The following is a 25,351-nucleotide window of genomic DNA, read 5'->3' on the forward strand; positions in this document are numbered from 1 at the left end:
CTTAAAAACACTGCTAGTTAAACTGGGCTGGTCCCTCTAGAAATAGAGTTAGATTGAGCTCTAAAAGCTTCTTCTTTAAGATATTCCAGACATGCTTAATTAGGCTTAAATTAGGTGAATAAGGTGGCTAATCTATAACCCAGATCCTATATATTTTAAATCACTCCTTTATATCCCTAGATAGATAGATTCTGGTGTTATCTTACTAGAATATAGTGCTAGGCCTATAGACTGGTATAAGGCTATCTTTAAGGTATTTTAGATAGGATCTGGTAGAGTATTCTCCCCTTAGTACATCTAGATCCTGTGCTATAATCACTATCTTTAAATTTTCACTAATCTAGGTGGAACCCTATATTTTTTAAGATATATCCTTACTATGGTTTATAAATTCATAAAATCATGTTAGTAAGTGTCATTTATAAATTAGAAGATAAATATGGTAGAATTATTAGACTTTCATTAAATAGAGTATTTATCAGATAAGATAACTTTATTCTAATAAGGAAGATTCAACTATATATAAGTAAAAGCCAGTTGTTTTTTAGTATTCTCAGGCCTTAGAGGAATCCTATTTTTACCCTTCCACTTCCTAAAGTTATATTTCTTTAATATGCGTTGAATAGTTGACTTAGAGACTGTCTAAGGTATGCCAGTAATAAGAGCTCTCTAGTTAGGCCTCTGACAAACTGACTGATATATATATATCTTTTAGCTAATTAGCTAAGCTTTGGAAGACGACCACTTTAAGGCTTTAATTTAAAGTCATTTGCATTCAAGAAACCGCTTTTTTTTTATATATAAATTATCTAGCGACCGATGTCAAATTCTTTAGCTAATTAAGTTGGCAGTTTCTTCTTTTCCAGGCCATATATGATAACGGCGCGAACTTCAGGAGAAAGCTCAGTATTTGGCCTTCTATTTCCACTAATTGGAGTGCCGAAAGCCCAGTGGTGTTTTGAAGAAGTCGGGATTTTTTGACGCATCGGCGGAGCGGGACGGGGCAGGGTAGGTTAAATACAGGTATTCTAATTACTTATATTTAATTCACAGTATTATTCAATATATTCATATATTCATATATAATATATATATTTACTAAGCAGATATATGGCTAGTGGGTTTCCCTAACCTGCAGACCCATACTAACCCACCCCAATGGGTTCCCTGCAACCCGCGCAGGTTTTTATTGGCTTCAACTCGGCGAGTGAACATTCAGCAACAGGGATGTCAACTCGAAGGATTTGGGCAGAAGCAGGGGCCCTCATCCGTTCAAAGGTCGGTCTTGACCAACTTTTGAATGTAACTTGCAGGGATTCAATGGTCAAAGATCGTCGCTGTGCTATGTGCGGATTGGATCACAGGGCAGGATCCCAGGGGCTTCGTTGGGCCGTTCAATGGGGATGTGAGAGGCTGGGGCATTTGGCTATACCGCTAGCTATCTTTTCAAGTCTGGAAGTTGTATACATCGCGAGGGTCTAGATCTCTATGCAAAACTGTTGCAGCTCCAGGCACATGTCCATATCGCGCTGCTGTTGGTTGTCTGTTAGTCAGCTACACATTGCTGCACCTCCGATCACACGCTTGTGTGGTTCCCCAGTGGAGCTGCCGGATGACGGAGATACTTTGAATCTAGCCTGCTAGAGTTCGTAGAACACTGATCGCTATTTCGAACCGCTTGGTTGTTGGCCATACCACTTAGCCCCCGAAGCTCCACCTCCAATCACACAAAACCCAATCACGCCAACATTGTATCTTCATCCTCACTCGCCCGTTGTTGATCGGGGCCGCGCTCGCGTTGCAGTTCGAGCATCCTCGGCGGTTCAATAGTTCTCTTCGCAATGACATAAAAATCCTTCGGAGGATGGTCATTAGCCTAGGCAACCAATTGACAAGAACCATGTCCGCGATGCTGGCGTCGGTGAGCACGGGGGAAGCACTAGTGAGGCACGATCAATTCCTTCAAAAATGCTTTGCCGGCCATTTCTCTTCGTTACTCCGACGCATCCATTTTTTTTAATTGTAACAATCACAGATACATTTCCGTCAATTACAACGCCCCTAGCTTGGAGCTATACAGAATTCAATGCCAAGGAACCTCAAGATCGAAGTCCGTCCGGTCGGCCTCGAAATCCACGCGCAATGATCCAAGGCCAACATCACCTCCCGAATATTATCATGAATGAGGGCTTCCCAGGCGGTACCTGTTACAAAAGCGCCATCAATAGCTCAGACAATATATCGATCACCATAATTGCTTTCTATCAGCTCTTTAAAAACTATTACTGATTGATATTAATTAGCTAGTTGGTAATTCTAGTTAGTTTTTGTGGTCTGAAGTTCTAAAGTTCTATAATCGGAGTTGGGTCCTCAAAAGCAAAAGGGAGAATATCAAACTCGTTTCTATCCCTCAATGTCAATATTTTCAGATGCCATCCGATATCCACAAATATTCATTCAGGATCTGACCGACCCAATCATAAAAGAACAAAAACACGTATTAGATATGTGGCTCTCATCGATGCGGCAACGGACTTTCCCACTCCTTCGGCGGCGTCGTCGACGCACCATGCCCATCCTCTCCGAACCACGGCTCACTCTGCACGACAGTCTCTGAGACAACCGTAATATCATTAGAAGAAGGGCTAGGCCCAGGGAGTATATGTTCGTTACTGCCCCATGCGGAAACTTGCGTATGCGACGGCCCCGCAGCGTCTATCTTACTCTTCTTGGTGCTGTGCTCACCACGGTTTGTCAGGGTCTGTCGAACCCGGCTGGAGAGCGAGTACGACTGTGAATGTTTGCCCGAGGAACCGAAGGGTTGGGAAAGGCCGATCTTCTTGAAGCCCTTGCGGATCAGAGGTTGGATGATGGGCAGGTTGGACACGACGACTGAGACAAAGGTTTCGCGACAAGCCCATTTAGAGCCGGCCAGGGCCCCTTCGGCGCCGGACTGTAGTATGAGTTAGATACCTGGTGTGCATATAGGGGGTGTGTGTGTGTGTTGCTGTTTAGGGATAGGATAGAATTCTTGCATTGGGCATACACTGAGAATCATCACGGCTCGAATAATCGCGGCGGTAATGACAAATGCAGCGCCAGAAAATAGGGCCATGAGTGGGAGCTTTCGTTTCAGGCCGATCTTGACCGCCCAGAGGAGGGGAAGCGGTATTGAGAGGAGGTAAATATCTGTGACAACGTTAAGGGTCACGACGACGAGAACATATATCCGGGAGTTGGCTGGATGGCAGACATCTGTGCAGAAATAGTTATATAGGATGATTCTTATATATCATGGTAGTGGTACTCACTGCCGGGGTCGGGGTAAATTTGCCAGAACGCATGGAAGGGCCGGCATGATAGTAGGATGGACAACTCTGTTGCCAGGTATGTCACAGCTAGGATGATATATGCCAATCTAACCCGGGCTGGGAGGTTTTGGAGGCCAGTCCTGCGTTGTGTTTAGCATCTGTTCATTATATCCAAGCTGATAGTTGAAGCGCACGTCAATCGAGAATAGAAGACTGTCAGAGCAAACTTGACCAGCCAGAGAATAGCAACATATAACGACCATCCAATTACTAGGACCTTAGAGCCGTCAACACGGTGAGACCACTCAGTCGAGGTCGGCGAAAGCGTTGCTCGCTGCTCAGGTGTCATGTAACTGTTGTTTAGGCCTTCGAATTTGGCACTGACGAGGTAAGCCGCTACCGTCTCAAGGGTGAAGAAGATCTGTCAGAGAGGTTCACATTAGTTAGGCCCTTTCATTAGCGTTCACCAGATAGGTGAGACAACGTACCCCCGCCAATGGCATGAGATAATCATCGAGTTGGAATTTGGCCGGCCCAACGAGCTTCCATCTTACAAAGATACGCACGAAGATTGTGGCCAGAGCCAGGGACAACAACGTCCATGCCTCGGCGTTACCCGCCATTCCTGCAAGTGCTCAATGATCCACAAAGCAAAGGTAAGTAACTGAATATAAGGATAGGAGTTGGAGGTTATTAAAAGAAAGGGCTCCGGACCGGCCTACTGGGAAACTCACGAGACTCACGCCTGTGGCGAATGTAATCAAAAGCCTATAAGAGGATCGACAGATTATACGTTTGGTTACATGCCCCCAAAAGGCCTGCCAGCTTTTGAGTTGCTCCACATAACTTGACATGATTCCCCAGCGAGCCGCGCACCGCGAAGAACACGGTAAATGCAGACGCTATTTTAACGACCAAAAGCTCTTTTCGCTATATTATTGTTTTCTAGCGCTTGTTGGTATCATGAATCACATAGGTCACTACGAAGTTTATTTGGTTGTAATATTTTCTAGCGCTGCCACAAACGATGTTGACATGAATCGACGCAGTATATACATTTCCTTGTCGCCTGGCATACAAATGGTTATAGGCCTTGTTATGTAAGGAGCACTAGCCTGCAATCAATATCAAATACAAGTATTTCATTTTTGTAGCGCTATTATTAGATTATATTTTGTTCTGTTATGTGCTTTAGGGTGCGGCAAGCTTCTTAGCCTTGACGGCGGGTACAGAAAGTTACCTGCGACCCTTAGATTCTCCTGAGTCGAAGTGCTGTACGCGTGGCATGCACTGACAAGCACGGTGTATATGGCCCGCTCCGAGAAGCGGAGTTTTAGGCGACGATCTCATTTGATTGAGTTTTAGTGCGGTCAGACATCAGGACCCTCGTTCGATGCTTACTTTCAATCAGTTGTTTCCCCTATTGTCTTCTCCACTATCCCGCCAAAATCCTGCATAAATTTCTCTTCCTATCAGTAATTGGACCTCAAATCTAACTACTTATTATTGTTCTTTGTTCTCTATCCGACATCCGCAACCCTAGAACGCTCACCGGGTCAATACGCACCGTATCTATCTTCAACTTCATCATCGTCGGCAGTGAGTAATCTTTATTCGATCCCTAACTTTGTTACCCCAATGCGGGTCCAATTCTCAATAATCGAACCTAATCCTCTAATCCCCTAAGCCCTAGTTAGTGTACGCTCGACAAGCTCGACCTAGATGGAGCTTGCGGCTTTAGTGTACATAGTCGGTGGAGCACTGTAGTTGATAGAAGCTTCTTTGGGGAAATAGATTCAGCGCCACTTACATCATTACCTGTCAGATTAGCCATTCAGAAGCTGTGATAACCAGTTGGTTCTAAGTGGATGGCTGTTTTTTCCCAGCTGTGGAGCCTGGCACTTCCCTCTCCATTTAGAAACAGGGTGCGAAACCTAAGGGCATTCCGTAAATCCCGCGATGCCCGTGGAGTAAGTCGCCTTCGGCCCCCAGACGAGTGGGGCTCGCTGATTGTTTGCGTCTTGACTGGCCCAGGCGCCGTCAGCTACTGTGCTCCTGGAGACATCAACCACCTGCTCCGGGGATAGTCATGCTGCACTGTCACCCGGAAATATATCGTGCGGTAGCCGAATCCCAGCCAGGATCACCCTGGACGGGCGACATAAGACTTGCATTATTCCTCCTGTTTAAAGTTCTCCGTCAACTATCGTGCTGCCTGCCTTCACCATGACCATCCAAACGCTCGCCATCGCCGTGGTCACGGTTGTTTACTTTCTCATCCGTTATCTCAATCGCACCGACATCCCCAAGATCAAGGGCATCCCGGAGATCCCCGGCGTACCCATCTTCGGAAACTTGTTACAACTCGGAGACCAGCATGCAACAGTCGCGGGCAAATGGGCGAAGAAGTTCGGCCCGGTTTTCCAAGTACGCATGGGCAACAAGCGCATTGTGTTCGCCAACAGCTTCGACTCGGTGCGCCAGCTGTGGATCAAAGACCAGTCAGCGCTGATCTCTCGCCCCACCTTCCACACCTTTCACAGCGTCGTTTCGACCTCGCAGGGATTCACCATCGGCACCTCTCCGTGGGATGAGTCCTGTAAGCGGCGCCGCAAGGCCGCAGCCACGGCGCTGAATCGCCCCGCGGTGCAATCCTATATGCCCATCGTCGATCTTGAAGCCAACTCCAGCATCAAGGAATTGTACAAGAACAGCAAGAATGGTACCGTGGACATCAATCCCACTGTATATTTCCAGCGGTTTGCACTCAACACTAGTTTGACCCTTAATTATGGGTTCCGCATTGAGGGTAACGTGGATGACGAACTCCTTAATGAAATCTGCGATGTTGAGCGTGGAGTGTCAAACTTCCGTAGTACTTCAAACAACTGGCAGGATTACGTTCCATTGCTGCGCATCTTACCCAAGATGAATAACGATGCACAGAAGTTCCGGGCCCGACGTGACAAGTACTTGACCTTCCTACTGGATATGCTGAAGGATCGCATCTCCAAGGGTACCGACAAGCCCTGCATCACTGGAAACATTCTGAAAGACCCCGAAGCTAAGCTGAATGACGGTAAGCTTCTTATAAATGGAGAATAAAAAGCAGAATTTCTAACGATTGGACAAGATGAGATTAAATCGATCTGCTTGACCATGGTATCTGCTGGTCTTGATACCGTTCCGGGTAATTTGATCATGGGAATCGCTTATCTCGCCTCCGAGGATGGTCAACGGATCCAGAAGAAGGCATATGAGGAGATCATGGAGGTTTACCCTAATGGGGAGGCTTGGGAGAAATGCCTGGTCGAGGAAAAGGTGCCTTACGTGACCGCCTTGGTCAAGGAGATCTTGCGATTCTGGACCGTGATCCCTATCTGCCTGCCCCGAGAGAGCACCAAGGAGATTGAATGGAATGGTGCGAAGATCCCGGCTGGTACAACATTCTTTATGGTTCGTAGCTTGTTCACCTGGTCCTTTGTACGTGTGCTGACTGTTCTAGAATGCCTGGGCTGCCGACTATGACGAGGACCATTTCAAGCAGGCGGATAAATTTATCCCTGAGCGCTACCTTGAGCTCAACGAGGGCTCTGGAACCCCTCATTATGGTTATGGAGCGGGATCTCGAATGTGTGCTGGCTCCCATCTCGCAAACCGGGAGCTGTATACCGCATTCATCCGTCTGATTACCGCGTTCACAATGCACCCATCCAAGAAGCAGGAGGACCGACCGATCCTGAATGCAATTGAGTGTAATGCTATTCCTACAGCGCTCACCACCGATCCGAAGCCGTTCAAGGTGGGGTTTACCGCCCGGGATCCTGAGATGCTGGCGCAGTGGATTGCGGAGAGTGACGAGAGAACCAAGGACTTGTGAGAAATGTCTCTATCAACGGCGCAAGAACGAGCAATAAGAACAATATGCAGTTTATTGGACCAATTGAGAGAGACAGAAAGAAGAAGAGAGGAGAGAGAGGCAGGAAAACTATCTACAACTAGGCAGGCCTTCATACCTCAGGCAACACATCATTAACGTATTTAGATGTAGTCTAGAAAACCATCTACAAAGAGGCTCTGATCTGTGAGACAGCATTCCCACAGGCCCCAGAGGATAGCCAAACAACAGCTTTAGGCTATTTTCCATTGCTTATTGAGGTCTTGAGGCTAGATGGATTAGTAGAGACCATGTATATCCTGCAAGAGACACTGCCGCATCTTGACCCTTGTCTCCCATCAAAGAGATATAGCGTCAAGCGGGAGTAGGATCTGTTCAAATCATACTTAATATGTGTTGTTCATCACGCAAAGAATAGATCATACCTTTTCAATATATCGTACAGCAACCAACACGCTGTCTTCATCCTCAAACTCACTTTGATCTCCAACGTTGTCCAGGCAAATGAGGCAGTTGAACGCGATTTGTGCGTACTTTCTCCCCACCTTCTTCGGCAGGGCGTCTTTCGCCAAAGCTGCAAGGCTGTTCTTTATTCTAACAGGTTCCTTGGGGTTTAGATTTACTCCGTATCCTGCAAATGCTGACGAAGGCGTTGCGACTCGATCGCTACCGTACGCGATAAGAGATTCCCACAGGCCGATCTCCAAAAGACAAGCCCCAATGCTGTAGATATCATGTTGCATCCTGTAATACTACTTCAGGGACTCGCCCTGTCGTTCAGGATGTCTGTATACGTTGGTTTCCCAGCAAGAGTCCCCGGATAGCAAGGTTCGTCCATCAGCCGTACGGAACATCTCGAACCCAACCAGGAAAATAGAGCCCAGCGCTGATTGGTTGTTTTTAAAGATCAATGCTGTTTCAGGGCGGATGTTCTTGTGGACGAATCCATATGTGTGAATGCAACTCACGGATTTGCCCAGTTGCTTCGCAGTAATATAGGTATGTATCTCTATAAATCTGTTATATTCTTTATTAGTAAAGGTATAGTATATTAAGCCTTAACTAGCTTAGATATTATAAGTAGGTGTACTCGTTATCACGATTAATAGCTGGCCGCTCAGAGGTAAAACTTAGCAGATAGTGGTGGCGTAGCCAATGGCAGTGGCACTGGTGGCACGGAAGCTACTCTCATAGTTCATGGTTATTCAGTCGAAAGTTTTACCAATATGTCAGTCTCTTCTGTGCAAGTTATGTATAAGTTTACACTCTATCTAAATCAAGCATTATTTGCACAGGAAAAGCTAGCACTGGCAGGGTTATCATGTATCCCTTTGCCAGACACATACAGGCCCAGCCCACATATGCACGCCGCAATTCCAAGTAAAGCGACATTGATGATGGTCAGCAGAATCTTCGACCAGGACTTTGTATAGAGACCTTTGTTCATATACAGCCAGCAAAATCCAGCCAGGCCGAACGAGTACCAGCTCGCGAACAGGGAACTTATGAGATTGAGCAGGCTGCTGAAAACGGGAATTGCCTCGGCGATGACCCAGGCAATGATCCACACACCCGCTACAATTCCAGTCCAGGAGCCGATTGCAACAAGGTCTCGCTTGTGGACACGGTCTGTGCCGCTGAAGACCCGCGTGTATATTCCCTTTGCCGCAACATGGCCACAGACAACTCCGGAAATCAAAATCTGCGCAAGGTTAGCTTACTACCTATCACATATCATTTGGACCACTTACAGCAGGCAGAGCTATTCCATAAGCCACCTTGGCTACAACAGGGGATGCCGAGCCTAAGGCGGGCGAGGCAACGTCAGCGCCAGCATAGTAATAGAGAACAACACCAGCCACAATATATAGAACCATCTCCACTGCCTGCATCATGCACAGAGCCTTGGGATAGTCACGAGGGTCTCTCAGCTCGGCCATGAAGCTAAAAAAGGCGACATGCCCAGCTAGGTACCATTAACAATCGTTCATCAACAATAATCAGCTGGAACATACCGTATGAAAAGATAATGTTCAGCACGGCCGAGAATGCACTCTCTAAGCTGGTATCAACAGCAGCCTCGACGACCCCGGTGTTTGGCCTCTCGATGCCCACACCAATTATGGTAATGAAGACGGCAGATATGATACTTGCAAATGCTGGGCCAGTCAGTAAATGCAGCATCGAACATGAGTTTTCAAACTTACATATCATTGAAAACCACGAGATGTTGGCGAGCGTTCGAGGCAAAGAGCAAGCAAACGCAATCACAAGGCCAACAACTCCAAAGACAATAGAGCAAGTGCCATGATTGGTCAGGGTGTTCAATGCCACCGAAAAGGTCAAGAGATGACTGCCCATAATGAAGATAAAGAACAGCAGCTGCCCAATTCCCAGGATCTCGCGGCCAGCTTGTCCCATCAATACCTGTCCTGCATCTGCCATGTTGCAAACTTGAGGAAACCTCCATTTAAATTGCCCAAGAACATATCCAGTATACGTCGCGATAACTCCGAGGCCGATAATGAGGATGATAGCTCTATATCAAAAAAGTTAGAACAGCCATGTGTAAGAATGTCTTTTTAAACTCACGGTGCCAAACCTAATGCAGCAACTGCAGCGGGCAGGGACAAAACTCCTAACGAAACATTTTCCGCAATCATAACTGGCACCTTGTCAGTGTTGAAGCTATCCGAAGGAACAGTCATAGCATACGTAAACCGCACTGCCTTCAGGTCATTGTCAGTCATCAATCAACTAAGTAATACAATAGAGCTTACCACCACGTAAGAACTTTGTACTTGATCTCTGCATTTGTTTCATCACCAAACGCATCGACTGCAAAATTCTTCTCCTCTCCATCCTTCTCCACGCCGTGCAAATAGGGACGATGCTCCATATCCTTGACGCTATCGACATCTGTACAAACAGGTGCAGAATCCATGATTGGTCCTTAATCGGCTCCAAGGGCATCAGAAGACCTGGATAGAGTACTCAACACATGAGGTCCTAAGCAAATCAAGTCTTTAACATTGCTCTGACAAATCTGCGCATTTCGTAAGAGACCCATCTGTTAAGAAAAAAAAAATGATGATTCAGACCCAGGCTGGCCGATGTCGGTCTAGCTGTCGCAGTCCCTGGGCTGATCCTCACGGATATCTCCACTTTAATCGGCTGAATACCGGAGGCAATGTAGAATATTGAGCCAATGATATCTCGCGTATTCGTACTCCATGCTAGCTTCTTAGCATTAGGTAAGAACTTCCTCGAGTTCTAGAACAAACCACCCGCCACAATAAACTACTCGAAAATATCGAAATTTAGCTGATCCGATGCTTTCAAACACCTTATTGACAAAGAATGGGCTGCATGTAATCCACATACTCCTGCGGCCTGCGCCTTTCGGGGGAGGCAAATTTTGAATTGACAGAATTTGGTGCTGCATGAAAAACCAGCGCCCCACTGCACTCCTGTCTGGCGTTCTCCACATGTTTCCGTGGCTGGGCGACTGCAGTTGAGCTTGTTCGGACTCCATACTGGAAACCGGACCGTGGCCGTCTTGGCATCGATTTAAGAATGCTGTCAGAGTAATGATAGTATTTGCAGGTTGCAGTGTAAGGTGTAATGATGAAAGGGTTTATATCACTCGTCTACAAATGTGGTGATTCAAGTTGCATGGATTACTTCCCCCAGTCAAAATTACATTAGTACATGCATAGTATAGAACGATATTAATTTACTTTTTTTTGTCACATCTATAACGGACAAGCAAGCATGAAATATATATACAAGAAAATATGCCACAGAAATTTCACTCAAATATACCTCAGATAGATGTTATCATAAAGTACATGCTATATCGCCCATATGTACCTTACTCAAATATGGATGCACTTTGATTATGCGAACTCCACAGCTTCTGCATACTCAGTTAGCTGAACAGTGTGTTGCCTGAAAAGCAGTATTCATCTTCGCATATTTTACTTTCCCATACGGACCTTGCGTCGATCATATACTTGCTCTCACTAGCCTACGAATAGATCAGGTCGATAGGCACTTTAAGAGTGGTCGCAGGGTTGGAGATAGGATCATACAGAATGTCATATGAAAGAGAAAGATGAATGCTACACATTCAGGAGATCAAACATGAGTGAAAGGTCGAAATAAGGGAACCGGACCGCAGCAGGAAGTTGATAGGGACTGCAATAGAGGCTGTAGAGTATGTGTTTCTGGAGTGGAGCGAGTGCTTCCCCCACTTCAACGGCTGTATAAAGGATAATGCAAGGATCTCCGTTCCAGCCGTGGCCCAATTTCGACTTGCAGAATAAAGCTGCGGGATGCTGTAAGATGCAAGATTGTGTAAAGGAGTGGTCCCATAGAATGTTGAAGCTAGTATTTTGGCAGGCATGGCTTTGGGTTGCGGAGGTTCAAAGTCACCGAATCCGAAGCTGGATTGAATCGTAGATGCATCTTGATAACAGTGCTTGGACGGTGTACTTCGATCCTTCCCGTGGGGCGTAATTGTATAGGACTTGGTTTGGCAGCGCTGACTTCCATGCTGCCCATTCCGCCTGATACCAGACATCTTTTGAGGCTGTATTTTACTCGTTTAACCGTGAATGTCTCGTCGTTCGTAACTTTTCTTCAGGACGTTGCATAACTATTACACCCCTTGAAACATTCGCCAAAGATTCCGATCTTTGCGTTTTTGGACTTATCCTTGAAACGACGGCCCTAACCGCGTACGAGACTCGATATGAGACACCCGGCGAGTTGAGAAGTAGATTGCATGACTTCCGGTGTGCAGGCCATTCAACGTAGGGGGTACTTAAATATGAAGCACTTGACTTCGTCGTTTTCGGTGGGATGTTTGCAACATTGGGGAAGTAGCCGCGGTGGAATTAAGAAGGTGAACCGCAGTCGATAGACCTGCCTGGGACAGAGTGCGTGGGAGCCGGGATAGGAGTTTGGTTGTGTGAGCTTAGCATTGCACCCAAACTCAATCTGCATAGCAATATCATGCTAGGCCAGTTCTATTAAAGCCCAACTTGCTTCAAGGTTGTGGATCCCGGATGTCCCTCCCCACTTGGATCCATTCAGCAAAGACCCAGTTATTTCCGACAGTGACCGATTATTTCCTTCCACCTATGGATTTCATATCATCAACGCATATAGAAATACGAGACCCAATAATACTTATGAAAGATTTTTAAAATTTTTGGTTTTGGTAGTGGCCACATTTTCTTTAGTAGAACTACATTTAGGGAAAATAAAGAAAATAATGTTGGCTCATATTAGCATTTTCCAAATGCCCTTCAAAGGCGAATATACGCCCTCAGCCTATGAGTATTGAATAACGTCGTTCGGGTACCATGATTCGAACCCGGGCCCTGGAAGGGTTTCCTTCTGCACGGCCCGACAGGAATCGGGAAGTTTTGGAAGTGGCCGTGGCCGACATCGGCATAGCCGATGGTAGCCGACATCATGTGAACATAATACCCTTAGGAACAAGAAGAGGAAAAGTAGAGGAAAAGTAGGGGCTAGGGGTTTATCTTCCCAGTACTCGGCTGCCAGTTAAGCCAACTGGCGCTCAAGTCAAATAGTTAATAGATAAGACTACTCCTTATTTATTATAATTTCTTTACTATGTACCCCACTTAGCTTCTCCATAAATAGTATATATAAAGTATATCCCTATAGAATGGATAAGGATCTCTGGAGGTCTAGCTATCACTCCAACCAGTGAGAATATAGAATCTGATTTGTATTTCCAACTCCAACTTGAATTATAAGGCAGCTGAAAGAACTCATTAAGCAGAGACTGCAGTTGACTGGTCTAGACATGCATGTAGCTCCAATACACCCATTAACTGAAAGCTAGATCATCAGTATTGAGTGAACTCTCGACTGTCTATTAACATACTCTTGCATATTGAGGCATTTCTGCAAAAACTTTCATCTGTGACGCATTTGACAAAAGCCGGTGGACATGCCAAGGGATATGAAGCTTGGAGTGTTGTGTTACACTATTCATTAAGATATCTAGTAATTTCAAGTTCTATTTATGGTGTGATATCCCTAGTTCATCCATCATTCGCCTTCTTTTGTATATCTCGGTGCTTTCTTCCTCAAGTTGTCGTTTTGTTACACCGTCCAATTTAGTTAAGCGCTTGTGTGAAGACGAGGTCAGAGCAACTAACTCAGCTGTGAGCCGGTCAGCAAAAGTATTGTAGGGCTTATACAAAATCTGTTTTCGCCTGATCGTGGGCCACGGTCGATATGCCGTGGCTGTCTTGGGGCTGTTGAGCGCCTCCAGGAGCTGACCGGAAATTCTGAACTCGCTTTCTGGGAATCTAAACTGTCGCATCGCAGTCGGCAAGATCTGGTCGCATTGAAAAGAAACTACGCCACGGTGCTAAATGCCTTGGACAAATTGCTGCCTTTCCCTGGTCTTCGGGAACCTTTCAATTTTTTTCTTCCTTCGACAGCTGACCGAAATCAGTTGTCCCAATCTCCTTAAGTCTCATTCTACCCTGTCCTGCTGTCAGAATTGGCTCACGGTATTCATGCATGGCTAATGCCAAAGCACGAGCGTCGTGCATTGTCGACCATGTGGAATCAGAGTCCGATTCGCCCTTCAATGACATCCTGTATTTTTAGTCGTAACTTTATTCTTTGCTTTTTAATTCCATTTTGTTTTGTTATTTATTTCCTTTTTTCCGCCTCATTGCAATTTTTAGTAGTTGGTTATTGAATGGTAGATCAGTAATCCTTTAGTGCCAGACCTCGGTGTATTTCAACTTGCTCCGATAAGATTATACTCGACTCGTTTATTTATTTACTTATTTATTTATTTATGCGATAAGGGTCCATTGAGCTGGCTTTTGGCCCAGGCATCTAAATGTATTTTAATTATATTTACTTACAGATAGCTGATGACTTCATCTCGTAGGTTTCTCTGGATCAGCATTGTTCGGGCTTTTATACATCTACAGTAACACTGACTTGTTCACGATACTGTCACGTGCGTCCAATAATCCATGACCAGCCCGAACCGGCAAAGCCGAGGTATACCACACATTTCTGGCTCGCAAATTTGCCAGCCCGTCAGTCTTCTTCCCAACAGCCCATTCACTGCAAAGACAGTGGCTACAAAGTCTCAACGGGGTGTGGAGACTGCCCCAACGGGCTGATGGTAGCTTGGTAAATAGTGGATTTTTTCTACTTTCTTCGCATCTTAGGCTCCAGCTAAACAGCATTTAATTTACTCCGCACAGAGTATAAAGAGAGAAGAAAGAAGCCTTGATCAGCAGAAATTGTAATAATTGATCATTTATTGCTACAGGCAAGGCAACAAAAAAAAAATTTCCACACGCATCAACATCACCAATTCAACCTTTAGGCCGACAGAGAAAAAAACAGTGCCCCGCGATAGGTCTCCCACAACACACAATGCCACAAAAATCAGCCCCATTCCCGGGCTTCACCCCGTTATCAGACCGAATATATCTCCGCAATGGCAACGACACTAGCAAACCCGCACCCCCCGACCACCCTACAACAATCATCATCTTCGGCTGGGGCGACGGCATGCCAAAACACGTCTCCAAATATGCGGACGGCTTCCACAGCCTCTACCCCTTCAGTCGCATCCTAGTCGCCATTTCCAAGACCCTCCAAGCCTCCAGCCAACCCCTATATGAGCGCATCCAAGCCATGATGCCCATAATCGATACCGTCTTCCCCACGCCAACAGGCGACGGCGGTGACGGCGCAGAAGAGCGCGTCTTGCTCCACGCCATGTCCAACACTGGCGGTATCTTCGTCGCAGCAGCGATGGTGGCGTATCAAGAGCGGCACGGCAAAGATAAGCAAATGCCACATGAACTGCTCGTTTGTGACTCCACGCCTGGTGGCCTTGTTTTCTCCGCTCAGGTGGGCCGGTGGTCGCACGCGATGGCGGTGGGAACGGCGAAATCGTTTCCGTGGCCGTTTATCGTTACGCAGGCATTGTGGTGGGTGTTTTTGTGGGGGACCTATCTTTTGGAGAGGCTACGTGGCGCAGAGCCCTCGGGGGTCTGGGCAAACCGAGTGATGAATGAGGCTGATGTGACGAGCCGGAAGACTAGTAGGCTGTATTTGTACTCGAAGGAGGATGAGATTATTTGGTACGAAGACCTTGAGGAGAATGTTGCGGGGGTGAAGACGCTTGGTTATCGGGCTGTTGATACGGAGTTGTTTGAGGGCTCGCCGCATGTTGGACATATGCGCATGCACTTCAAGCAGTATTGGAATAGAATTTCCGATTGTTGGAAGGCCGCACTAGCTATGAATCGAGGGTAGGGGCTTGTGTGAAAACAAACAAGCTGCATCAGCCTTACTGATAGAAATGGGAATTTACATGGCTTCAGACGGACTGATCGCTTGATGAGAAGAACGAGTCGACGCGCAACACTATCCCTGGGCATGCTTTGAAATCCTTCTACTGGCCCTCCATCTGTTCGCCATGTTTGTGGCTACTGGTGACATGATCCTGTCTATTTGAATTCCCTAGTCCACTTGTTACTCTAAACCTTAGATCCTCGTCATATAATCGACCTTACTGCCAGTCACCGAATAGAAGTAACGGAAGACTTCTTTGTACAGCAGTTTGTTGTAGAGACGCGTAATCAACAAGGAAGATGGGATTGACATTGACGCAGCTTATATCGATTAGCTGGAAAAGCAAGCAATGACTAACTTAGTTAACGAATTATGAATGCTGGTCTAAGCTAGGACTTCATGGGAGATTGCATAAGTATGGGATAAGAAAGTCTAGCCCCGCCAGATAACTAATCAGAGATGAATTCATAATCACCATCCTCAGTTGGCCTCTTCTGTTTGCGCTGCTTGAGCCATTTCTTGGTATCATTGATGAATCTGTAGACGGCCCTAAATTTCACGCCCTCCTGAACGACCAACTCGGGCGGCGCTAAGCGGACGGAAAGCTCTGTTCTCCACACCCTGTGGTTGTATTAGTAGAAAAGTAATAAGAGGGAGTGGTATAGAAAGCAATTAAAAAATACTATGTGCACGAAGCGCCCTGGAATAGATATCTAATTGCAGTAGACAGATTGTCAGTATACTAGCTCAGTGATGCTCCAAATCAAGGATGAAGGAATTGTGCTTGGTATACTGGCTTATACCCATTGTAGAGATACATTCTTCAACCATCTAAAAATAGCAGAGCATCATGGGTATTCTAGGTTTATTGAAGCTGCCCGCCTTATCCTGCTTACGATATGCGTGCACAAACAGCGATCCTATCGCCACGTCGATCGCGATCCAAGGCTGCGGAATGGCAGCTTTGCTCAGGGGCTGATCTAATGCAGGTGATCATGAACTATTCTGTGTGTTGGGACAGGCCAATGCAGTCTGTCAATAGAGCTACCCACTTTTAATATGCATTGCATCCCTGCGTGCTGTCATTGGTGTACACAAAGTATATCCCTGTAGAATTGATGGTGATCGGCTAGCGCTGCAACCAGTGAGAACGCGGAATCCGATTTGTAGTTCCATCTCAGCTGGAATTATGGGGCAGCTGAAAGAGCTGGGTTTGATCCAATCAGGTTGCTTATTCGCGTTGCTTTTTCCTCATCATTTATTAAGCTCCCCCCAGATGTAGGATTTCCATCTCAACATACTTTCATCATCAATTATTATCATCCATCATGACTGCCATTGATGGCCCAGATGAGGAATCCCCTCTTCTCCAGCCCAGAGCAGCTCAATCGCAAAAAGGAGCGCGCTCCAACCTCTTCATCATCTACGCGACATTCTTTGGTAGCTCCCTCTTCCCGAGCTAGATCCGTACGGGCAGCTAAATGAAGCAGGTGTTTTCATAGCCAGTGTCGATGAATCCCTCGTTATCTCGACCTACAGCACCATCGCATCGCAATTCCACCTCCTCTCCCAGGGCTCCTGGTTGCTCGTTGCGTATAACTTTGGATACTGCATTTCTCTGCCGGTGGTATGTTATCCATCTGATGAGTGGGTGTCGCTGACAGGAATAGTATGGGGCGTTGAGTGTTTCCTACGGCCGGAAAAATGTACTGGTCATGGCATATATACTGTTCACCTTTGGGTGTTTCGCATGGTGAGACCTGGTTTTGAGCTGCTAGATGATTCTGGATTAATGGATTGGATATAGTGGTGCAAGTGCCTCTTTGGCTCAGCTTGTTTTGGCAAGAGTGCTTGCTGGCGTGAGTGGTGCTGGGATGGTATCATTGGTATCCATCATTATCATGGGTATGTCTGCTCTTGACAGGTTTTGATTTCATCATCTTAACAAGCTGCAGATCTCGTCCCTTCTAATGAAGTCACCATCTATCGCAGCTATGAAAACACCATCAATGTGATTGGTCGTAGTGTGGGAGCGCCTCTGGGAGGTCTCCTCTCAGATACAATAGGATGGAGATGGTAAGTAAACCAGATGAACAATACAGTATATAGGGATGCTAACAATTCCAGGTCATTCTTCGGCCAAATGCCCCTGATCATGTTCTGCACTCTCGTCGCCGTGTACGGATTACCAGCCTCTCTGAACGAGAGCGACCAAAAGCCGAGCCAGAAGACATCTCGCCGCTCGCGTCTCAAGGAACTGGACTTTGCTGGAATCGTTACCCTCGCTGTGGCCATTATTTGCCTACTGTTTATCCTTCAAACCGCAGGGACTAAAGAGGATGACATGATTGTGCCAACCTGGGCATTGGGCATAGCCTTTACCATTGCTTTGACGGTGTTTGTCTTGACAGAGGTCTTCTGGGCCAGCAAGCCGCTGATCCCGATGCATTTGCTGGTTCGCGAGTTTGGAGCCTACTGCATGATGCAGATTCTCTTATTCTCCGGTCGTTCTGCTGTATGTTCACTACCTGCCAACACTTTTATTCTTATTATTCGTGCTAACTATCTGCAGCTCATCAGCAACGTCGTCCCCTACTTTACGCGCGTGCAAGGCACAAGCGACTTCTTCTCCGCCATAATGTACGTCCAAGTTGCCGTGGGCGTCACAATCGGAGGCGTGATATCCGGCTTCATCATCAAGCGAACAAGACGCTACAAGACCATGAGCGTCATCTCGATCTGTATCCTTATTCTAGCCTATCTTTTCATCTTTCTCATCTGGCGTAATGGCTGCAATGTCTGGGAATCGCTTTTGCTGTTCGGGGTTGGATTTGCCCCGGGCATCCTCTTCTCGACTATGTTTATCGGCATGTCGTACAGCGCGCCTAAGGAGTCGCTGTCTGTCTGTATCAGTGTTTATTTCCTCTTTCAGCAGTTGGGGATGATCATTGGGCCTGCTGTTGGTGCGGCCTTGTTGCAGGGGGTTTTTAAGGATAATCTTGTGCAGCGCATTGGGGAGATTGCTGATAATAAGATGGTATGTTATATACATGTTATGAAGACAACAGCACTAACCATAATACAGATCATCAAAAATGTCCTCAACAATCTCCGCTTCGCAGAGTCGTTACCGGAACCGTTGCAGGAGATTGTCCGGTCGAGCTACTTGAACGCTTTCCAGTTTCTGCCTGGTAAGTCTGCGTTCTGCTCTCTTATGGTGTCAACTAACGGGTTCAGTTCTCGGTTTGGTCTGCTGCGGTCCTATCCTGCCTTGGTTGGTTTATCTGAAGGAGGAAAGGGTGGATTAAACATGATATATTTAATGTACAGTATGTAATATGATCATAATGTTGATAACCGGTAACTGTTTTCTGTCTACCACTTTAATTATGACCACCATGATGGCCGCGTTGTCTGTATGTGACGGACCCGTGGAGGAATGTGGTGGAGATGTTAAGTACTAGTTTTGAGCGGTTGGCTGGTGTTATTGCTGTGTAGATATAACATATATATACATATATATATATATATATAGTGTGTTATACTGGTTGACGTAAGGGCTCGCACAATCAATGTACGTAGCAGATGCGAATCGAGAGAAATAATAAACAGTCGTCACTGGGGAAGAAGCATCTCCGGGGGCAGGTTGAACAAGGATGACAGCATGGGATCGCTATGCCATGGATCATAGCCTAGAAGACCGTTGAAGACCCCAGCGTCGGGGTTGGACGTGATCATCGACCTTAATCCAGGTGGCTCACCTTGGGCCATGGCGAGGCTATTATTCTGCTCATCTTCGTTCTGGGCCGGCGGTTTCTCAAACAGACGCGAGGAGAGGTTGTCAAACAGCTGCATGATCCACGGACTGGGATCCCACGACTCACACGAGTCACGCAAAAACATTTGGCAGTTGGCCAATTCCGACCGGCCCAGTCGGGCGAGAAGCTTGTTGGTGCTTCTGAGCTGGGTATAGAAGACGGCTTGGGCCAGGAAGATGCCATGGAGTAGTTCGTGGGGCATTTGAAGTACAGAGGACTTGGTGACCACCGTACTAGCCACGGCGGAGATATCGTGGGCCGCCGAGGCGGTGATGTTGCTCTGCTGATACTCTTCATTCTGGCTGTTTGGACCGTGGTTGGGCACATGGCCGAGGTAGATCAGGATGAGATGATGGTTGTATTGTACAGAGAGCGTCATGGAGTATGCATGGAGGGGATCAACGCATCCGTCACTCCACGCCAGCGCGGGAGACAGCTGGTCTCTCCAATTTTTCAGCCGTGCGTGGAGCTCCTCGGGGTGAACCTGGGGGCTTCCTGGATAGAATCGGCTGATGACGATATCGCGCACAATCAGCGACAGCCTCGCAATCTCGATCTGATACAGGGCAAAGGCCTGGTGGGCCGGCGTGCCCACCGAACCGGGATCGGCGGAATCGTGTGCAAAATCGTGGGCCGTCAACATCTCCGTGTCGGACTGGTTCATGTCGATGCGAAATGGTCGCCCAACAAGGGAGCTGCACGCGCTGTCTCGCACCACCAGGATCCACCAAAGGCGTCGCAGGAGACTCTTGTCCTGGGGCTTCATGTTGGTGGTTGCGGTGGACCGGTGGATGCCCACGGCTTCTGCAACAGTCACCGCCGTGCTGATCCATGAGTAAAAATTCCAGTAGTTGTTGGGCCCCCCGCCCCAGAAGGACATGAGAATGGCAGTTTGGAGAATGACGATCTTGTTGATCTCGTATCCCGAGTCGAACAGCACCTTGACCTTGCGGTAATAGGAAAAGCGAGCCTCTCGGCGAGAGGGAAACCCAGCCTGGTAGAGGAGAGGGAGCGGGCAGAATGTCGCTGCAATGAAGCATATAGAATGCAGCAGAATCAGCGGAATCTCTCCCTGGGCATGCTGCTGGACAATCTCCAGCCGATTCACAATCGGATACATGGGATAGACTTGTTCTAGAAAGACGGCGATCAACGCGTCCAGGTGCGGCTGCAGAGGGAAGTCAAAGACGCCCTTCACCTGGAGATACTCCAGATCCTCCGGCAAGAGATGGGCGGGCTGCATCCTGTTGGGCGATCCTGCCTGGTGCTCTCCCTCGGGAAATGGCGGCCCTGGATGGTGCAGTTTAGGCCGACCACCCTCTTTCAGATCCTCCAGGACGATGGCTAGCGGGAACGACTCCCCCAGATAGGTGATGGAGCATTTGTCCACGAACTCTTTGGTGTTCTTGCGCGTGTTGAGGAAATGGTCAAACATGTTCGACCAAGACAGGTCGCGATAGGATGAGGCATTGCCTTCTGGACTCACGGACGGCTGTTGGCCAGGAGACTCGAGGGTTCCCAAAGCCACGAGGGGAGAGTCCGCATCATCGGAGGCATTGGGAAGCTCTCGTGGGTTGGCTATATGGTCCGGATAGGCGGGCGACAAAGGTTGGCCATCCCGACTCGCTGGCTGTGTGCTGTGGTCCATACCCGGCCGTGCTACATTTTCAGCCTCGTCCATATAATCACCGTCGACGGCTCGTGATTTTTCTGAGCCAGGTGAAGGCCGTCCAGACGCGGCTGTTGAGCCCTGTTGCATGTTTCGAGCATACGTGCCTCTCTTGGACTGGCGCAGGACACAGTCTGCATTCCCACTGCGCACACAGTTACGACAGGGCGTCTGGAGCATCGCATCGCATTTGATGCGCTTTTGATTGCATCGCCTACACGCCTTTCCCGCTCGAATCCGGGGTTGGGCCAGTTTGTTCGACCGGGTGGGCATTTTGATTGCTCATTTACTATAATTCTGTATATCCAGCTAGTAGACCTTGTTGTGGGTGTTTGATCGGGCAATATGCGTCGGATGGTTGTTTGGCCGGTAAAAGTCCCCGCATTCTACTAAGCGGGTGGGTCTGCGGGGTGCCTGTCGATATAGCAATAGTTTTTGTCTGCAAGAGGAATGATAAATAGTACCTATAAAGACAATTCCCAGTGCCTCCTTGGCAGATGATGCTATTCGATGAAGTTGTATTGAATGGTGGAAAAATGCATCGAGACAGGAAGACTGGCTCATATAGCCGGGGCTGGTCCGTGTATGCATATAGCCGGCCCAATAGAAATTGAATGCAATTTTCTACAAAGTAGATGTATATAAAGTATAACTACTAAAACTGGAGTAGAGAATGCACAAGTAACAGTATTCTAGCTTCACTTACTCAAGATATCTCATACAAATCATGACACCCCCACAGCCACTCATCATGGGCCTGCGGTACTATGGGGCTCCATGCAGGATGAGGATGAATTGTAATTCAGTTATTTGAGCATATAACCGATTGTATCTCATACAGCCGAAGTTGTTGTAAGATGAATAATATACGAATATAAGAGCATATGTCAGCCTGAGAAGAATATCAGGTCTTTGATTACGCACAGGTATGGTCTTGTAGAAGTCTCCACAGCGTTGGATCTTACTCTATCCCAACCAGAGGATCTGATTAAATGTGTTATCACTGCATAGTGTACTATAATTCTTATTCCAGGATAAACATATATATACAGTCTTATCTCCCTTGTATGTGTGGAAATATCAATTCCATGAACATTAACTACTTCCTTCCAATGACAATTGACATTGTGAATATGGCCAGTACTGATATCTACAAACCAAGCCTGGCAGCCTCTGAGCAGATGATATCGGGAATCTCCTCATCCAGACTTCTCTCCTCAGCCTTCCACCCCAGCGCCTGATGGGCCCGTAGAGCCCTGCCTCTGGAATTCCAACCCCAGCTGGCAGCCTCAAAGCCAGCAGGCGATTTCACAGCCTCGTCCAGAGACCATGCCTTGTGCTGAGGTGCCTCTGCAAGATATCCCTGCTGGAGTGCCTGCTGACCAATGAATTTTGCCAAATCCCCCCAGACATGCTCACCATTCTCACACAAAAAGTAGCCCTTTCCACCCCAGATCTCAGCGTCATCGACTCTCGCGGGGTCGAGGGCGGCCTGCACAAGTGCCTCGAAGAGTCTGCTCAAATCCCAGACGTGCACATTATTCCACCGGGCCAGCCCCTTCCCAATCTGCGGCGTGTACTTTTGCTTCAGAATGAACGAGACCAACTCGTACACCTGTCGTCCACGGCCGGAGACAGGACCCCGACCTGGCCCGTAGATGGTGGGAGGGCAGACAATCACCGTCTTGACCCTGTCGGCATGCTCGACACCGGTCTTCAGCACGATCTCGTCCACATTCCGATGGAAGGCCGCAGGAGGGAGGTTCACTAGTTCGTCTACCCTGTCTCCGTCGTTGAAGACCTTGTCGTCCGGCTCCCCGGCGACTTTGCGCACGTCCGAGTCGAAATAGGTCAGGATGCCTGTGCCGCCCGTGTGCAGCCAGTATCCCGGCCGCTGCGGACTGTGGCCCTGCACCATTCCTTGGGCGATTGCATTGGCCGCCACAACATGATCTGATGAATCAGCCGTATCTGTATCGTGTTAGTCCAAAAGAGTATTATCATTATCATTACTGTTGGGGGTGCTCATACGAATGACAATGTCTGCCCAGGCGGCCTCCTTGGCAATCGTTTCAGCATCGTCGAGCTCGCCAATCACAACTCGTAATTTCGGATACTGCACCTGGACCTTGCGGGCCTTTTCTTCAGTTCGAATCAGGGTGGAGTATTCAAGATCAGGGTGTTTCTCGTGGACGTGGTACAGGGCATCGCCACCGATGTAGCCGGTCGCTCCGGTCACAAACACTTTGGTAGACATGGTAGTTGTTGGCTAGAGGGAAGAGGATTGATAATGACTATAGGGGCAAGCAGTAATTAATGGTGATGATTCTAAATTTATAACTTGGAAGTTGATGACTTCATTGATATGATTTCATTGGCAACCCGGCTATATGGTCGGTGATTGATAATCTAAATGTTCCGTAACCGATGTCAAGCTATAACCGGGAATGTCTCATTGATAATAAAGGTCAAGTTCGGTAGATACGATAATAGGGCAGAAATTTGCATTTAATATTAATTGTGAGGTCATTTACTGCAGTTAATAAGACCAATTTATTTTGCGTGAGCTATCGTTGTTCACACTGTAAATAATAGAGGATATGTTCGTATTCTTCTGGTCAAATAGCTCAGTCCAGAATATACAGAATACGACAATAGAAGCAAATATAGTCGTTTATGCCATACAGTGTATAGATTATCTCATAATATGAAGACTAGGCCCCTACTCAGGGACAAAAAAGTCCAACACCTGCACACCGCCAAGTAGAGGCCCCAGACCCTGTGCAAACTGGGCATGGTAGGGGTCCTCTCGCACATAGTAATCCCGGTCTGCTACGCTCTCAAACTCTGCAACAAATGCATGCGTGAATGAATTCTGATCGGCAAATTGTAAGCAGGGCTTTCTGCCCATGGACAATAGGTATGCATTTACCTGGCGTCCTTCAATTGAGATATCCTGGCCACCTGAAATAGACTTGATGTATGGCTTCTGGGTTGTAGGAAGAAGGCAATCCGTTTTGAGGGTGAGCAATTGTCGGAACGCCTTGGTTGGCTTTGTTAGCTGGACTGTTGGATATCTAAAAGGATGAACGTGGACTTGCCTCGTCGATAGTGGCGGAGGGAACGCCAGGCTTGAATTGGAGGTGTACGATGTGTTTGACAGGCATTTTTGAGTATGCGTTGGTTTTTTCATATATGGGACTATCGTCCACAATATATGAGTTTATATAACTATTCTCAACCGACACTGCATATAGCCGGGTCTTGGCCTAATGAAGAATCACGGCACAATCAGTGCATGGGGACTGACTATGGATATATGCCGTATTCGCCTATTGCTTTACATGAAGACTGCCGTCCATAACCGCTTCGAGCTTTAATCGCTCCATTGCCCCTAAAACGGATTATTTGAGACATCATCATTCCACATTTTACTAAAATTCACTACAACTGTTACAATGGCCAACCTCCTCCGCAACAAGGTCATTCTTGTGACCGGAAGCTCCTCCGGCATTGGAAGAGCAATTGCAGCCCAGTGCGCTCAACAAGGCGCCGCTGTAGTCCTGCACCATCGCGGCGACTCCCACAGTCGTCACGATGCCGAGACACTCCGCGATGAGCTCACCCAGACAGGCCCCGTCATGCTCAACGACCAAAAGGCCTCTCACCTTGTTGTCGGGGCCGATCTCACCACTGAAGGAGCCAGCAGCAGCGTGGTCAGTCAGACCGTCTCCGCATTCGGACGCATCGATGGTCTAGTCAATAATGCGGGCATCTGCCAGTTTGCGCCCGCCAGCTCCGTCACGAAACCATTGTTGATCAACCACATGAATGTCAATTTCATGGCGGCTTATCTCCTCACCCAAGCGGCTACGCAGCAGATGATCCGCCAGGGTCACGGAGGGAGCATCGTTTCCATATCATCAATCACTGCGAAGCTAGGGTCGTCAAACCTTACGCATTATGCGCCTACGAAAGCGGCGCTGCTCGCCATGTCCGCTTCATTCGCTGTGGAATTCGGCAAGCATAATATCCGATACAACTGCATCCTGCCTGGGACGATCCAGACTGCCATGAACAAGAAGGACCTGGCGAACAATGGAAAGGGGGAGTGGATGGCAGGCAGAGTTCCGTTGAAAAGGCTGGGGTGTCCGGACGACATCGCGAGATCAGTTCTCTTCTTTGCCAGCGACCTCTCTGCATACGTGACTGGTCAGCAAATGATCGTTGATGGGGGAGCATCAATAAATTATCAATGAGGCTCTGAGGCAAT

The 25,351-nt window shown here is 47.5% G+C and overlaps 11 protein-coding genes across 11 annotated transcripts; 4 read left to right on the top strand and 7 right to left on the bottom strand.

The window, feature by feature from the left end:
* Positions 1-2,515: 2,515 nt before the first annotated feature.
* ASPWEDRAFT_100364 (uncharacterized protein) lies at positions 2,516-3,934 on the bottom strand (the record flags this gene model as incomplete). Its single annotated transcript, XM_040827302.1, has 5 exons — positions 2,516-2,953; positions 3,047-3,255; positions 3,312-3,451; positions 3,506-3,732; positions 3,800-3,934. The coding sequence occupies 5 exons, from the start codon at positions 3,932-3,934 to the stop codon at positions 2,516-2,518; spliced, it is 1,149 nt and encodes a 382-aa protein (XP_040694534.1).
* A 1,603-nt stretch (positions 3,935-5,537) lies between these two features.
* ASPWEDRAFT_145931 (cytochrome P450) lies at positions 5,538-7,222 on the top strand (the record flags this gene model as incomplete). The annotated part of the gene is made up of 3 exons (XM_040829495.1): positions 5,538-6,390; positions 6,445-6,767; positions 6,817-7,222. 3 exons carry the CDS (start codon positions 5,538-5,540, stop codon positions 7,189-7,191), a joined length of 1,551 nt encoding a protein of 516 aa, XP_040694535.1. The 3' UTR covers positions 7,192-7,222.
* Positions 7,223-7,442: 220 nt separating this feature from the next.
* On the bottom strand, positions 7,443-7,952 carry ASPWEDRAFT_23000 (uncharacterized protein; the record flags this gene model as incomplete). The annotated part of the gene is made up of 2 exons (XM_040832432.1): positions 7,443-7,478; positions 7,635-7,952. 2 exons carry the CDS (start codon positions 7,950-7,952, stop codon positions 7,443-7,445), a joined length of 354 nt encoding a protein of 117 aa, XP_040694536.1.
* A 533-nt stretch (positions 7,953-8,485) lies between these two features.
* Positions 8,486-10,108, bottom strand: ASPWEDRAFT_102876 (uncharacterized protein; the record flags this gene model as incomplete). Its single annotated transcript, XM_040827519.1, has 7 exons — positions 8,486-8,911; positions 8,961-9,175; positions 9,225-9,368; positions 9,417-9,748; positions 9,802-9,874; positions 9,925-9,938; positions 9,990-10,108. 7 exons carry the CDS (start codon positions 10,106-10,108, stop codon positions 8,486-8,488), a joined length of 1,323 nt encoding a protein of 440 aa, XP_040694537.1.
* An 899-nt stretch (positions 10,109-11,007) lies between these two features.
* ASPWEDRAFT_34325 (uncharacterized protein) lies at positions 11,008-12,200 on the bottom strand. Its single transcript, XM_040833973.1, has one exon. It carries the CDS (start codon positions 11,792-11,794, stop codon positions 11,342-11,344), a length of 453 nt encoding a protein of 150 aa, XP_040694538.1. The 5' UTR covers positions 11,795-12,200; the 3' UTR covers positions 11,008-11,341.
* A 2,146-nt stretch (positions 12,201-14,346) lies between these two features.
* On the top strand, positions 14,347-15,839 carry ASPWEDRAFT_34326 (TMEM53 family protein). The gene has a single exon (XM_040833975.1). It carries the CDS (start codon positions 14,662-14,664, stop codon positions 15,550-15,552), a length of 891 nt encoding a protein of 296 aa, XP_040694539.1. The 5' UTR covers positions 14,347-14,661; the 3' UTR covers positions 15,553-15,839.
* A 1,080-nt stretch (positions 15,840-16,919) lies between these two features.
* Positions 16,920-18,899, top strand: ASPWEDRAFT_166918 (uncharacterized protein; the record flags this gene model as incomplete). The annotated part of the gene is made up of 9 exons (XM_040830079.1): positions 16,920-17,031; positions 17,082-17,218; positions 17,262-17,344; positions 17,399-17,496; positions 17,547-17,667; positions 17,719-18,106; positions 18,164-18,628; positions 18,677-18,782; positions 18,829-18,899. 9 exons carry the CDS (start codon positions 16,920-16,922, stop codon positions 18,897-18,899), a joined length of 1,581 nt encoding a protein of 526 aa, XP_040694540.1.
* Positions 18,900-19,206: 307 nt separating this feature from the next.
* ASPWEDRAFT_166919 (Zn(II)2Cys6 transcription factor) lies at positions 19,207-21,351 on the bottom strand (the record flags this gene model as incomplete). Its single annotated transcript, XM_040830080.1, has 1 exon — positions 19,207-21,351. The coding sequence occupies one exon, from the start codon at positions 21,349-21,351 to the stop codon at positions 19,207-19,209; it is 2,145 nt and encodes a 714-aa protein (XP_040694541.1).
* Positions 21,352-22,101: 750 nt separating this feature from the next.
* ASPWEDRAFT_178682 (uncharacterized protein) lies at positions 22,102-23,373 on the bottom strand. The gene is made up of 2 exons (XM_040831769.1): positions 23,110-23,373; positions 22,102-23,049 (listed from the first exon to the last, which is right to left on the bottom strand). Exons 1-2 carry the CDS (start codon positions 23,333-23,335, stop codon positions 22,229-22,231), a joined length of 1,047 nt encoding a protein of 348 aa, XP_040694542.1. The 5' UTR covers positions 23,336-23,373; the 3' UTR covers positions 22,102-22,228.
* A 427-nt stretch (positions 23,374-23,800) lies between these two features.
* ASPWEDRAFT_166921 (Dabb family protein) lies at positions 23,801-24,245 on the bottom strand (the record flags this gene model as incomplete). The annotated part of the gene is made up of 3 exons (XM_040830081.1): positions 23,801-23,953; positions 24,011-24,121; positions 24,228-24,245. 3 exons carry the CDS (start codon positions 24,243-24,245, stop codon positions 23,801-23,803), a joined length of 282 nt encoding a protein of 93 aa, XP_040694543.1.
* Positions 24,246-24,536: 291 nt separating this feature from the next.
* ASPWEDRAFT_23006 (SDR family NAD(P)-dependent oxidoreductase) lies at positions 24,537-25,337 on the top strand (the record flags this gene model as incomplete). Its single annotated transcript, XM_040832433.1, has 1 exon — positions 24,537-25,337. The coding sequence occupies one exon, from the start codon at positions 24,537-24,539 to the stop codon at positions 25,335-25,337; it is 801 nt and encodes a 266-aa protein (XP_040694544.1).
* Positions 25,338-25,351: the final 14 nt, after the last annotated feature.

The sequence above is a fragment of the Aspergillus wentii genome (genome assembly GCF_001890725.1).
Source record: "Aspergillus wentii DTO 134E9 unplaced genomic scaffold ASPWEscaffold_1, whole genome shotgun sequence".
In the NCBI taxonomy this organism is placed as follows: domain Eukaryota; kingdom Fungi; phylum Ascomycota; class Eurotiomycetes; order Eurotiales; family Aspergillaceae; genus Aspergillus; species Aspergillus wentii.

Bases quoted from the DNA above. Each gene is read 5' to 3' on its own strand.
- ASPWEDRAFT_34325 (XM_040833973.1), bottom strand. From the start codon at position 11,794: ATGTCTGGTATCAGGCGGAATGGGCAGCATGGAAGTCAGCGCTGCCAA.
- ASPWEDRAFT_34326 (XM_040833975.1), top strand. From the start codon at position 14,662: ATGCCACAAAAATCAGCCCCATTCCCGGGCTTCACCCCGTTATCAGAC.
- ASPWEDRAFT_178682 (XM_040831769.1), bottom strand. From the start codon at position 23,335: ATGTCTACCAAAGTGTTTGTGACCGGAGCGACCGGCTACATCGGTGGC. The intron at 23,050-23,109 runs GTATGAGCACCC...AACACGATACAG, and splicing joins CTGGGCAGACATTGTCATTC to ATACGGCTGATTCATCAGAT.